The sequence below is a fragment of the Corapipo altera genome, unplaced genomic scaffold (assembly GCF_003945725.1).
Source record: "Corapipo altera isolate COAL_440 unplaced genomic scaffold, ASM394572v1 98, whole genome shotgun sequence".
NCBI classification, from domain to species: Eukaryota; Metazoa; Chordata; class Aves; order Passeriformes; family Pipridae; genus Corapipo; species Corapipo altera.
The window spans coordinates 530,544-544,983 of record NW_020884914.1 but is presented as its reverse complement, the minus strand read 5'-3'; the positions used below and the strand labels follow the sequence as shown (position 1 = coordinate 544,983).

General features: G+C 43.9%; 2 protein-coding genes across 5 annotated transcripts in view; both read right to left on the bottom strand.

Annotated features, from left to right (window-relative positions):
* Positions 1-734: 734 nt before the first annotated feature.
* ARL6IP1 (ADP ribosylation factor like GTPase 6 interacting protein 1) lies at positions 735-7,728 on the bottom strand. 3 transcript variants are annotated; one of them, XM_027654946.1, is made up of 6 exons: positions 7,650-7,728; positions 5,501-5,634; positions 3,766-3,885; positions 2,766-2,883; positions 2,037-2,121; positions 735-1,792 (listed from the first exon to the last, which is right to left on the bottom strand). In XM_027654946.1, exons 1-6 carry the CDS (start codon positions 7,683-7,685, stop codon positions 1,674-1,676), a joined length of 612 nt encoding a protein of 203 aa, XP_027510747.1. In that variant the 5' UTR covers positions 7,686-7,728; the 3' UTR covers positions 735-1,673. The 3 variants fall into 3 exon arrangements, with proteins under 3 accessions (XP_027510747.1, XP_027510749.1, XP_027510748.1); XM_027654948.1 differs by lacking the exon at positions 7,650-7,728 and adding an exon at positions 7,394-7,539; XM_027654947.1 differs by lacking the exon at positions 7,650-7,728 and adding an exon at positions 7,280-7,387.
* Positions 7,729-11,054: 3,326 nt separating this feature from the next.
* The window catches only part of SMG1 (SMG1, nonsense mediated mRNA decay associated PI3K related kinase), a 65,682-nt gene continuing 62,296 nt past the window's right edge, over positions 11,055-14,440 (bottom strand). For both annotated transcript variants that reach the window (XM_027654899.1, XM_027654900.1), the window contains 2 exons: positions 14,289-14,395; positions 11,055-13,633 (listed from right to left, as the gene is read on the bottom strand). In XM_027654899.1, the coding sequence (XP_027510700.1) occupies positions 13,556-13,633; positions 14,289-14,395 (185 nt within the window). In that variant the 3' untranslated portion in view covers positions 11,055-13,555. The remainder of the gene's footprint in view (positions 13,634-14,288; positions 14,396-14,440) is intronic.

Genomic DNA, 14,440 nt, shown 5'->3' with positions numbered 1-14,440 from the left:
GGCCGCGCGGGACCATGGGAGCGCCGCCGGCCGCCACGAGATATCGCGAGACTCGGCGCGCCGGGCCTCGCTCACCCCCATTGGCTGGAGGCGCGCGCCGCGCTTCCGGAGCGACGTTCCCATGGCAACGGGGACGCTCCGAGCGGGCGGGTACGTCGGGGCGCGAGGGACAAAACACTGCGCGCGTACGGGCAGAGCGCAGCGCGGGCAGCGCCGAGCCCCACGAAAGCCCTCCCTGTGCCCCAAGTGTCCTCCCCGTGAGGGCTCGCACGGGCAAACCGAGGGGCTGCGGAGAGCAAACCCACACCAGGAGGATGGGCTGTGTTTCTACTGTTTGAACGTCCAAGGGGAAGCCGGCGCTCGCTCCTGTGGTAGATGTGCAGCACCTCAGCCGTGTCAGTGCAGGGGCGGAGGGGAGGCACCAGAGCTCCTGGGAACAGCCTGGGGACAAGGGGCAGTGTCACCGCTTGGCTTTTCACATCTTTTCCAGCAACGGGCTGTACCAGTTAAGTGCATCACTTCCTAAACCATTCCCCCCCCCGTCCAGGATCTCTCACAGTGACAGTCGGACCAATTAACCAGAGCACTTCTAAACCATTCCCCTTCACATCCAGATCTCTCCCCGCCACAGGCTGTACCAGTAGAACACTTCCTAAACCATTCCCAGCTTCTTTTCTTGATTGAAAAATGCATTTACACCGTTTTCTGTCCATTCACAAAGAGCAAGTCTTAAACAAGTTTCTCTTTAGTCTGTATTTACCTATTCAACAGTTACAATAGACACTGAAGAGAGTTCATTTTCAAACAGTAAACTTTTCACACATTAACACAGGTTTTAGCTTTTTAAAGAAAAAAAGTTCAGTTTTAAAAAAGGAGGGAAAGGTCATAGAAAAGCACAAACAATTCAGGCTTATTTACAGAGACAAACCCAGCATATTCAGAGTGATTTTGTATACAGACAACAACATTCGTAAAACCAAACGTGCTACATGGCTCCATGACAACAGCAGTTTCCAGAACAATCAGCTGTTCAGGTAACACACACCTTCACTCATTTTCTACAGTCTCAGTGCAATGAGTTTACACTACAGCTAAATAAATGAACTACAGCTTTATGTATTCCAGACCCCTACTCAACAGATAATCTGGTATACAAACAGATTCAGTGAGACAATGGAAACACCTTCTGCCCCCATTTTGGGTGTGCACCCTCAGCTATGGCCCTTCTCATTCAGCTAATTGTTCTCCTGCCACAAGGATCAGTAGTAACAAGCCTCCAAGGCCTTCAGAACTGCCTTTCATACCTGCTGCAGCCATAAGTAATGATCAGTGAACTAACACAGCTACAGAACTACTACCAGGCATTACAGCTCTGCTGTTGGGGTGTTTATTGACAGGGCTTTTAGTTTGATGAAGACACTTAACAAGCTCCACACACCAAAGGAGAGGATCTCTCAGACAGGATCAGCTGCAGGCTGCAGAACCCTACTCAGCACAGCAAGAGAGATAAACCCACAGCAGTTGCTGCAGTGACATTTTCACTTCATCAGGGAGCCAATTAAAAACAAAAAAAAAGCCAGTGAACAATGTAACTTCTATTGTCTTAATTATATGTTAATTCTCAAAACTGATCCCAAGGAAACCTTTAACTAGAGTGAACAGCAGTTAAGTCTTCATTCATTTTTCTTTTCCTTGTGCTTGAGAAGTTTGTTTATCTCCCTTTTCGCCATTCCAATATACTTTGTGATGATCCCATGCTGGTTTAGTCCAGGAAACAGCAAAAAGAAACTTACTATAGAGGGGAAGGAAAAAAAAAAAAGAATTAATACTCCCTTAATGCTCCCTTAACACACTTCTGTCACTTTGCAATTCCTTGCTTCTCTTAAGCCCCATTAACTGCTTAAAAAGAGAAAAACAGAACTCCACAACAAAGATACCCCACCACACTTACATCATGAAAAATTACTTCCACCAGTCTCACCCCTTCTCAGAGAGCTAACAAAAAAGTCCCTTTTGTTTTGCATGTTCACACTTACCGATAAGATAAGTCAGGAAAAGATTGTGAACCTGCTGTCCAATCCAGGCAACCACGGCAAGAGTAAAGAGCATGGTCATGAAGTACTAAAAAGTGAAAAGGGAAGAGTTACCACAGACCCTGTTGGGGATTCTCCCCCTTCCCTCCAGTATTTGGCAACACGTCAACATTTAAAACTAACTGGAAGTTTTCTGGCTCTTCCACATGCAATACCTATGCACAGGTGTGTTAAAATTGAGATTACAGCATCTGCAGTTGTATGTTCTCATCTATTTTCAGACCATCGGCTTTACAGGACTGCAGTTCTTTTCTGCCCAGATATCCCTGCCATCCCCACTGACACCACCTCAGCCTCACACCACACCCAAGGCTGTTTTTGGGACAGTAGCTCAGCAGTTCATGTACCAGCTGACACACTACTAAGATCTAGTATTTCGGACTGTTTGTGTACACAGCAAACAGCTTGTTTCCAAAAATTTACCTATCCAGAGAAATCCAGTCTGGCTTTATCTTATTATCAATGATATGCTCCTAAATGCACAGAACTGCAAGTTTTGAAGCCCTGTATCTTGCCCAAATGTGTGACCAGTGTCATGTCACAGCCAGAACTATCAGTTCTTGGTTCAAAATAGCGGTTTGTTCAGGCACGTGCCTTGATAAAATACTTTAGACAAAGCTAAACCAAACAAAATCTTAAAGACAACAGAGATTAACTCCTAGGACTCAGTACCATTTTAGGCTTTTCTTCCTTCAGAGCAAAGAGGCGTTTCCACCAGCCAACAATCCGGCGACGAGATTTTACCAAATTGCTGCAAATCTCATGAAATCTTTGCTGCTGTTCCGTAGTCCTTTTATTAAAAAAAAAAAAAACAGACAAAAAAAAAAAGGTCAGAAATATGAATTCAAGATTTAATCTGAAATTTATAAAAATCCCCCATGGCCTTTTTCCAGCAGTAAAAATACATCCAGTGCTTATCCTGGCATTTGCTTTGCTTAGTTCTATGCCTCTTATTTACTGAGCACTGTACTGCAATTGTACATGTCATTTTCCTCTATGCTGACTCTCCTAAACTCCTAAAGAGCAACCACGTTCAAATCAGAAGACCACTGATCTTAACCTGATACCAGTGTGATACACACAAGTAATACACACCTGAGATCAGTGTCTGTTACTTTGGCTTTTATGTTAGTACTACACAAGAACTTTTATCCACCAGTCATCTTAAAGCAGATACACTAAAATTTACTTTCACTCGAAATTTAGTTCAAATTGGGTCCTTCTCCAGCTGACTGTTCAATCACATCCATACTCACTGCACTATTCTCTTCCTTCATCATATTTAATACTGCCTCCATACAATCAGTACTCTTCTACATAATTATAGTTCTCAGTATCGATTATCCATCAATTACTAAAAACTATTTTAGCAGAACTAACTAGCACCCTTAATAGAGAGCAAAGAATATGCCTATTTCTTTGAAAAAAACCCCCTTATTTTTCCAGAAGTAAAGGAACAATAAAGGTCTGTTGTAGTAATTATCTTCCAGGAAAAGAAGAATGAAGAACATCCTACTACTGTCCTCACTTCATATGTAACAGAGATTGCTGATTTCTCACTACAATGAGCCTACAAAGTTATCACTTGGTGTCTGCAAATCAGATATCCATTTTGATCAAGTTCATAATGTATTAACACTCAAGAAACTGTTTTAATTCGAGCTTTCCTCACCATTTATTAGAGCCAAAGATTCGAGGTGCAAGAGCAGGAACGAGGTAATCAGCCAAACAGAGGAACATAACGAAACAGGAGACGCCTGAAAGAACTGATGGGTCCAAGTAGTAGATCATCCTGCAGAGAGAAGATAAATTATTTCTGCATCCTCCAACTGCTAAATAGTAGACATACTTGGTCACCTCTTCAGACTGGCTCAGAACTTCAAAGAGTAGACTTATCCACTTGCCCAACCTTAAAAATAAGAAATACAAATTTGCTCATATTACTAATAAAGAGAGGTCCAAGTACTTCAACACTAAAACAGAGAAATAAAGGTGAAAAAACAATTCTTTTTCTTAATGTACTGGATAAGAAAATGCCACAAGCATAAGTGAACTTAACACTGACTGAGGGATGAGGATGAGTAAACACATGAAATAACCAGGTAGAGTGAAAGCTCTAATTTTGCTGGTTCATAAGTCACAAAATTCAGATCTACTGCAGGTTGTCATTTGCTCTGCCTCATCTCTGAGAGCCAGACAAACCTGTTCCAGACAAGGAGCCATAAATCTCCACTTGGACAGTGCTGCACTGTCCATATTCAATGTGCCATCACTCAAACATGGCAGAAAGGAGACTGGACAAAAACCAGCTCATCTCCTAAGTGTCTGCTAACACCCAGCTGTGCCCTGTGCTACTTAATTGCACTTCACAGAACTTCCTGAACACTGGAAATGACCCAGTCCATGGCAGGGTCAGGCATTCTGTACATCTGCTGAGCTGAGTGTTCCAGTTCATTTTTGATGAAGTACCAATTCAGAATCTCAAGTAGTTCTGCATTTCCTCAAAGTATTATTCAACTCAAGATCTTTCCTGTTATAATCAACAATTTATAGCAGAGTATCCTAAAGTTCATGCAATTACTTCTTTCAAAATCTACTTTTCAGTTTCATTTGATTTCCATCCTCCTCACCTCCCCTGAAGACCACAAAATTTATATTAGCCAGAAGAGTGATTATCCCTGCCTCACCTGGGTCAATATTCAATTTTGTAACCCCTCTCTCCTTACTGCAAGAAAAGATGCAACTAGCAAAGTGCCCAGCTGGTGTAACACCTGCCTGCACAAGGCAGGTCAGGTCATCTTGACTATTACCATGTTAAACAAAGGCACGTACAAGTGCCTCCAGCACCTCCAATCCAGACATGCAACATCCTCCCACTCTGTTGACTGGAAGTTACCTGCAGTCTTTCCTTTCCTCCTTTCTCAAAGGAGATGACAGAGAACGTAAAACCAACTGAACTCATCCTAAACACCACAGCAAAGATGCAGAATAGGAAATTTTGCCCTATGGAAAAAAGTTTTCCATAATGATACTGCTCTTAGTTTGGGGGAAAAAAGCCAAAGGAGATCAGATTTGACTAAGAAGCAGGATACAAAGGACGAGGGTAGAACATGGACACACCATTGAAGAATATTCAGCTGAGCACAGTAAAAACTCCAGCAACCACTGCTGGGAAACAGCTTCTGCAGAAAGCTGTGTCTCTCCACCAAACAGGACGTGACTCGTGTTACTTCCTGTTTTCAATACTGCCGGTTTTTCTAACAAAGTTCACACACTTTAAGAAGCAGAACCTGGAGTAAAAGCCTTCCTGCTAGATTTCTGAAGATATTTTCCTAATTTTCTTAATAGGTTTGCTACCCACCACGGGGGTGCACTGGTGTTGCAGGCTCCCTCCAGAAGTTACTTACAGGAAAGCAAAGGAAACAACACTCATCAGTGCCAGGGGAAACCAGGCTCGCTCCCAGCGAAGGACTTTGTCCGTCAACAAAATCACTTCTCCCCATCCTTGCAACTGCTCTTCCAAGGCAGCAGTTTCAGAAGCCTACACAAAAAAAGAAGAAAAAGCCTTTATTAACCAGAATATCAAATTAATTCCCACACAGAAACAACTAAAAAAAACCCCGGTGCAATAATTGAAGATCCCAGTCACAAACCTTTCTGAGTAATTAAATTACTAATAATCTTGTGAGTTTTGCACTAAGATGCGACATTGTAGCAGTGATACTTTAAAATAATCAAGATCCTACCACAAAGATCCTAGTGCAATATCTTATTAGACCAATTAATACCTCCTCCCAGATTTTGCCAAGGTGTTTTCCCCCAATCTCCCATTTACCATACTCCCTCCTCCCAGATTAGCAGAAAGTCAAGTTTTAAAGCCTAGCTAAAACCTCTCAAGTTTTTCAACATGTGAAAAACTGCAATGTGAGAACTATTTAAAATAAATGTATTTTCAAAGACAACTCTACCACATTAAACTGAAGCTTTCTAGCTCTTGTCCAACACCGATTTCTTATTATGCAGAAGATGGATACAAACTCAGAATCCACAGTACAGAAGAGTTACCCAGTTGATCACATTTGGACTGCAAAGAAAGCTTTCCCACAGATTGCCTGGTGATCAGACAGCCTTTAAACTCCACCTCCAATATGATTCCTACATTCCTCCCTACACATCTCCTGCACTGGCATCAGCTTGCTAAGCAGTTCACCTGAGGTGTTCCACATTTAACAGAGCTTAACAGTGTCCCCTCAGTGGGAGACGGGCATCTTAGAGATTACAAAACTCAGGTAACCATGAACAGAACCTAATGCTGCCCAAGTAGTAAAAGCTGAAAAGTCACCAAGACCTGCACGTCTGCTGTGCACAGGTAGCAGAGCAGGTCTGACTCTCAACTATGTTCTACATTTAACTCCACCACCAAAACAGCTCAAACAGCTGAGTGCAGCTATCAGGGTAAAGCAGATTTCTTGTGTGATACCACCGGAAACTACTTGAAAACTACAAAATAAAGTGTAGAAAACTACCTGGCATGCTGCTGAACACCTTCCAGTTATATTTATTTCCTGTCATAAACACAACCTTGTCACATGGAGATAAACAAAAAAACTGTGTTTCTCCAGGAGACGTTTTATGACAAACTGTTTTGGTTTATTACTTCTGGCTATCTGCATTTAACATTACAACCAAGATAAAATGTAATGGGAAGCAGACTGGAATATAACAGTGTTACTAACACCAGCCTGCCTCTATCAGCCTAGAGGACAACTACTGTAAGTTGTTATCCTACTGGGCCAGGTAGGGAAGACTTGAGACAGCTTTTACCAGCATCATCCTCACCCCCGAGCCCACCGGTCAAAAGTGTTTTCTGGTGAATCAAACAACAAAGCTTTCAGAACTGCGAACTCCTGCTCTGAAAGGGGCATCCCTCCCGAACAAGGCACGTATTTTTGGGAATACAGTTCCGTGCACTCATTCTGCAGGCTCCGACCTCCCTCCCAGCTCTGCGCTCTTGGCAGCTGCTCCCTGTCCCCGGCCCGTGTGGGCAACACCGCAGCGCCCGAGCACTTCCAGCCTCTCCTCCTTCGCTTTTACAGCGATTTTACCATTTCCTAGAGCAGCCGCTTACCCCTACAGAGATAAATATGCAAATCCCCGTATTTAAGCATTCGAGCCCCCCTTCGCACATTAGCTAAGCTCATCACAGGGCTCCTGCCGCTCTCCTGCACCGCTGCGGCGCTCGGTCCCGCAGCGGGAGGCTGCTGACAGTCACAGAGACACAGACAATCGGACACACGCACAGACATTCTGGGCAAGCCCCATCGGTGAGGTAAGGCCGGGTGCTGGTGCGGGCTCCGGCACAACCGCTGATGCCGCTCCCCAGGCCGGTACACGGAGCAGCCGCCCCGCCCGCGGCCCCGCCGGGCCCCGCGCCGATCACGCACCGAACCGCCTCACACCGCGCGGGCAAGGCAGGGCAGCGCGGGCCCGGCCCCCGCCAGCCCCTCCGCAGCCCCCGTGGGGCAGCGCCCCTGTCCCCGCGCCGCCCGCCCTCACCAGCTGGTAAACGCTGTTGTTGTCGCCCTCCGCCATCTTGCGCACCTCCCGCACCGCCGCCCGCCGGCCACGCCCTCCCGCGCCGCGCCGCGCCGCCGCCTTTTATAGCCTCCGCCTGCCTCCTCGGCTCCCTGATTGGCCAAGCCCCGCGCCCCTCCGGCCGCCGGTTGGCTGGAGCGATTCGAACGGCGCGAGGCGTGCGCGCGGCCGCCCCCCTCCGCGTCGCAGTGCGGCTGAGGCGGGGCCGGGCCGGGCGGCGGCTGGAGCGTTAGCGGAGCGTTCAGAGTGGTGGTAACCCAATAAAAAAAACAATCACAGAATCAGTTAGGTTGGAAAAATCCTCTAAGATCACCGAGTCCAACCTTTGTCCGACCACCACCACCACGTCAACCAGACCATGGCACTGAGTGCCACGTCCAGTCTTTCCTTGGACACTTCAGGGACGGTGACTCTACCACCTCCCTGCGCAGCCCATTCCAATATCTAATTTCTTCTGTGAAGAAATTCTTCCTGAAGTCCAATCTAAACCTCCCCTGGTGCAGCTTGAGGCTCTGTCCTTTTGCCCTGTCACTGGGTCCCTGGGAGCAGAGCCCGACTGCCCCTGGCTACACCCTCCTGTCAGCTGGTTGTAGAGCGATAAGGTCCCCTCTGAGCTTCCTCCTCTCCAGGCTGAACACTCCCAGCTCCCTCAGCCTCTCCTCACAGGACTTGTGCTCCAGACCCTTCCCCAGCCCCCTTGCCCTTCTCTGGACCTGCTCCAGCACCTCAATGTCCTTCCTGAACTGAGGGGCCCAGAACTGGACACAGCACTTGAGATGTGGCCTCACCAATGCTGTCAGTAACATCGAAGCTCAACATGTTTTATTTCCTTCAGAACCTGTGGCAAGCACGGGAACAGACAGGAGAAAGGCACTGGGATATAAATACTGTTTCTGACTCAATGCTCTAAATGCTTTAGGCACGTGCGTTAACGAACTTAATCACGTTGCCCAGGGTGCAGTGCAAGGCTAAAATGAGAGCAAAGAAAACATCTTGGGCACCAAAACTGCTCTGGCACCAGCTTGGTGGAGAGAAAAAAAGAGAAGGGCCAAGGAGGACACTGTAAAAGCAAACACATGTCAGTCCTGAATGGTTTGATCTTTCACAGAGTGCTTTTCCCACTCACTCAAGAATGTATGTAAAGAACAGATTCCTTATTAAACAACTTTAAAATGCATTCACATGCTGAGTATTTTGTGTATCATTTTACACTTATAAATGATGGAGTTCACTCTCAAAACCTAATTTTACCACAGCAAACCTCAAACAAACACTAATTTCATAAGTAAGTGATACCAGCAGTAATATTATTAGTCTTTTAAGAGTAAGGAGACACATAGAAGCATGACCTCAAAGCAACCTTCCAGTATCTGAAGGGGGCCTACAGGGAAGCTGGAACTGTAGTGATAGGACAAGGAGTAATGGGTACAAACTGAAAGAGGGGAAACTTAGGTTAGATATAGAAAGAAATTTTTCACTGTGAGGGTGGTGAGACTCTGGAACAGGTTACCCAATAAGGCTGTGGGTGCCCCAACCGTGGCAATGTTCAGAGCCAGGTGGGATAAGGCCTTGAGCAATCTGGTCTAGTGGGAGGTGCCCATGGCAGGAAGGCTGGGACTAAATGATTCCAACCCTCAGTATTCTACGATTTTATGGTGCATTGCAGTTCTTAGGAGTATTTGCAGTGTCCTGCAGCAGCACTGCTCTGGCACAACCAGATGTGTCTGATACAATCAGCCAGCCCCCAGCTTCATCCATGTATACAGTTCTCACCACAAAAAACAAAAGCACTTACCAATGGAAAAAAGCAGACATTTCCATCATCTTCAACCCGTCACATTCATCATCTTCCAGTCAGTCTTTCCAATGCCAGCTCCCAAATCAGGCTGCCCTGGCAGCTTTTCTCGCATTCCATAGGGCCTGCAGAGGTGCCATTCCCTCATGTTAAGTATTGCTCCATAACTTGGAGGGGCAGAGGGAAAGGTGAGTGTTGCTGGGTGCCCTCACACCCAGAAATACCAGAGATGGGCCATCACACTGCACAGAAAGGACAGAGTGGGGCCCAGCCACCTGCTCACACCCTCCTTGCTGGGCAGCCAGGCCTTGTGAAGCACCATGTAAAATCAGAAACAATGTGTGTGTGTACATATACATGTATGTATTTATAAATTTGGTTGTTAAAATCTGAGCCCTGGTGCCCGAGGCAGAGGGTGGCAATAGCAGTAGCTCAGTCCCACCTCTCATACCTCACCTGAGCTACAGCCAGCCGATTGTTTTGTTTGCTGCAGTGGAATCAGTCTTCCTGTACTGAAATTCTCTCAGCAGATGCACAAAACATTAAATGCCCAAGCTAACTAAAAAGTACCTTTAAGAGGAGCAGTGTAATTGCTCTGTGCACTTAGAACAGAGACACAAATGGTCAGCCTCCACCCTTTCATCCTATCTAATATGCATTTATTATGCTATGAATAAAAAATTAGCCTGATGAATGGCAACACTGCTCTAATCAGGTATGCATTTAAGTACATGCAGTAGTTGTACATAATATCTGTATTTCCAATAAACTTCTCTAATTAAAATTTATACTCATAACCATTTTCCACTAAAGGAAAAAGTGCATGTTGTAATTTGAGACCGTGTTAAGAAACATGGGTGGCAGGTGTCATCTTAAACTTTTTTCCTAGTCCAATTCTTTAATGCAGAAAGTGTAATAAAGTGTAGGTGTCTGCTAATTTTAGGAAAAGGTCGCCAAAAAAAAAAAAAAAAAGGAAAGGGAAAGAAGAAAGCAAAGAAACCTTTGAAGTACCTGAGTGTACTAAAACAGTATGTCTAATGTACCAGGCACAGAACACACTGATGAATAATTGAAGCAAATTAACCTTCAAGACTACAGCATTCAGAAAAACAAGAGCTTTAACTACTCCAATCCTCTCTCGTATTTCTGAAGGAATACTTTTATATGGTGCTTTTCATTCAGATATCCCCAAGCAGTTTGATGAGTTTACCAGTGCTGTTTATGGACAGCACTAAAGTGTCACCAATGCTTTTATAGATCTCTCATTCACTCTTCCTTGGAAAACTTGCTCTCTGCCTCTGATTGATGTCCAATTTATATGAGTTTGGAGTCTTTTACAGATACTTGAAAAACTAGACAAAATATTACTGTTTAAATAGACCCACTGCACATCTGAGCTGTCTCCTTTACATTAGCTATGCAAATTAAATCTCTGGAGAATCCTGCTTTAATTTGGGGTTTGGTTTGTATTTGTTTGTATCAGGCACTTCATTCTTCCCTGTAATTTTCACAACCACACGTAGTTTTGCATAAAAGGAAATTAAAAATACATATTCTTTTTTGTTTGTTTGTTTAAACTTTATTAAATTACGCAGTAAGAACCCATCTCCACACAAGTGTTTCATTTCTGGATTGCAGAGGTATAATACATGAGCCACAGGTGAGTGCATTACCCCTCCCTTCCCCCCAGCTTCCAAGAAACAAAACAGCAGGTACAACACACTCCTGTTTCTATGGTTCTCCAACAGATTGTTCGTAAGGTTATTTTTAAACTGGAGAAAAATGAAAAGGACCAACAGTGTCAAGTGTCTTGTTCTGCACATGAATGTTCTTCACTGCAACATTCCAACACCTTTCCTTGCGATGCGAGGGCGCAGAGGGGCAGGAAGCAGCGGCAGTGGAATGCGTTTGCACGGGTACTGTTAGATGCAAAGCCTGTGACTTCCCTAGAGGTAATCAGGCAATCAGAGTGCAAGGAAGGCCATGTGACTGTTGAAAACTCTTACACTTCAAAGTGCATGTCCACGAAAAATTGGCAACAGAGGAGAAAGTGAATTCTAAGACCTACTGCGGAGGCAGAGCAGTTAGCATAGTGCAAATACTGAAAGGAATACAAGTTTGCCTGGCATTCATTATGTTATCTGAAAATTACCAGCCAAGGTTCCTACTCAGATGAACTGCTGCAAACCCATTCAATTAAATTAATTTTATACCAGTAGTGGGCTTGGCTCAAATCCTTTAGTACTTGGATTTTAACAGAAAAATGCTGTATTTAAAGTGTGTTTTTACTCTGAAAAGTGACTAAAATGGCATAAAGGATCTTCCCCCATTTTGCAGGAACTGTGCATAATGAACTGATGATGAAGTTTACAAAAAAGAATTTTTTAATACATAACTACACAAATTTATCTGGGTTGAGAATGCCAGTGTGCATTTTTGCTTTAGATATCAGCACCGGTATGATTCTGTAGTTGTAATTGAATTCTGTGGGGTTTATTTGCTCTAAGAAAAGGAAGTTGCCTTTTCCTAAAGGTGTCCCACTTAAAAAAAGAAGCAAGAAGTCTTTTAGACAACGAGCAGACAAGCAGGACCTTGATCCAAGTAAGATGATGCCATTTTTAGAGAGACTTTTCTGACCATAATCACACTTTGAAAACTGATTAAAAAAAAACCTTGGTGGAAGATTCCCTACGGATGCATTACTGAACAACCATCTATAGAAGTAATATGGCAAAGGAAAACTACTTTGCAGAAATCTTTACAGATCTAGCTGAAAAAAAATTGGAGAGTCCTTCATTTCTTGGATTACACGTATACCCCTGTGACGTGAAGCAATAGAATTTACAAGTGTAAACTAAAAGAATTAGGAAAGTGAAGTAAAAAGCATATCACTCTACCTCCATCAGAACATCACTTTATTGTTTATCTGTCATCAACAATGTAAAACTCTACTAGATACTCTATCCTGGTTTTTAAAAAGGTAAAGATTACATTGGTTTAGCTACGTCGTACGAAAGAAACTACAGCAATCACAGTAGAATGAGATTGGAGGGACAATTTGAATTACAAAAAAGTGTACAGTGCAAGCAGAGGGAAGTGCACATTAAATCAAATGCCTGTAGGATTCATTACTTTTAAATGCACAGTGACAATTTTGAGAAACTGTACATAATAGAATCACAAAAATGACTTTAAAATAATCAAAATTACATTTTGCACTTGACCATCCAACTCATAAGTAATCATTGATGTTCTATATTTTCAGTGCTTTTGGAAAAATTGTTTACCAAACAAAATTCAAGTTGTTAATTTGACTAAACTGTGAAGTAGAAGGATTGAAATAAAAAGTATATTGGAAGTACACCTAACCTACAAGAATAAGCCGAGAGGGGTGTATGCAAGGAGAGGCTGGAAGGGAGGAGAGAAAGGAAAGAGGAAAGGGAGAAGAGAACAAAGGCTTTTTCTTCTATCTCAGAAGTTCTTCCAATGCAGCGTATATCTGATGTACAGCTCTTTGCTTTCAGTCCATTTCTGAAGTTTACATTTTGTAGCCTTTTCCCGTACTAACTGGTCGACTCAACCAGCACTGCTGCCACATAACAAGAGTAACAAGAATCTGAATGCATCAAATCTGCCCTTGCTGTGATTTCTTCGTGGCCCCATTTTTCTTGTTTTTCTTTGAACAGGGTTCGGTGTTTCCTGAATTGTTCACAGGGTCAGATGGAATTGAGTTCCAAATCACTCTGCGGTTTGTAGCATCCTGATTTCTTTCTGCAGCTGACCCCCAGACACGTTTGCAGTTCTTCCGTAGCAGAAAGACAAACCGTGTTGCTCAAGCGGTGAGCTTTCACCCTTGACCGTGGGGGTTGCAGACCATTGTGTTTAGCGTATCCCTGAGTGCAGCTATCCTGCAGGATTCACTTCCCAGTGCACCGAGATTTCCTAGGTTTCCTCAGATTAAGCCCCAGTATGCATCACCACCGACTGTGGTGCGGCTACGGATGCCTGAGGCCGAGTTGATTCTGGTGGATGTCTGACCTCGCTGAACCAGACCGATCTGCTGTCACCCTACTCATACCCAGGCAGTCCAACCTTCATACAGCTGAGCCAAGTTATCTAGATTAGTTGCTTCCTTAATCACAAAGTCAACCTATTAAAAAGGTCAAACAAGTAATTAAAAATAAGATAAAATTTTAAAGGTGTTTAGGTGATCTTAGAATTTACTGTTGAATGTCACCTGCAAGTGTTTCAGTGGAAGAAAAAACTATTGTAACTGTAAACATAACTTTGCACAGTCTGCATAAGAAACAGGAATTTGCACTGCAGGGGCAAAAAAAGGTCATAGAATCTCAATCATAGCCCCTGTCTGGAAAATAGCCATAACATTCTTAAATTGATATGGACAACTGGGTCCCCTGACTCCACTTCCCAGAGACAGGAGCATGGCTGTGTTATCTCAGCAAACACAGACAAGTTCTGTCCTTGGACAGCTGTACAGATCTCGTGTTCTCCTTGCCTATCAACAGCTGTGGAACAAATGTTAGCTTACTGAAAGACAAAAGGCAGTTTCATCCAATTCATGACTTTACATAAACCTCCCATATAGAAAACAAAGGCATATGACAGGAAAAAAAAAATGAATGCAACAATACAAGGCAGCAGCAAACCTGATTTGCACTGGAATATGTCCCACACCCCAAAAGGAACTTGAAAGTACACTTCAGCACACACACACACACACCCATCCTTACTACCACATATTTAAAGCAAGGACCAGCACTGGAATTCTGTTATTTTCCACTCACCTGTTCAGCCACAGACATTCTCCTGTTGGGATCCACATCTCGGCCCTCTAACTTGGCTTTGACCCGCTTCCACACGCTAACTGCGTATGAATTCCTTTCCTGCACAGCTAAAGGCACAAAATAAAGTTAATCCAATTTTGCATTCCTGCACA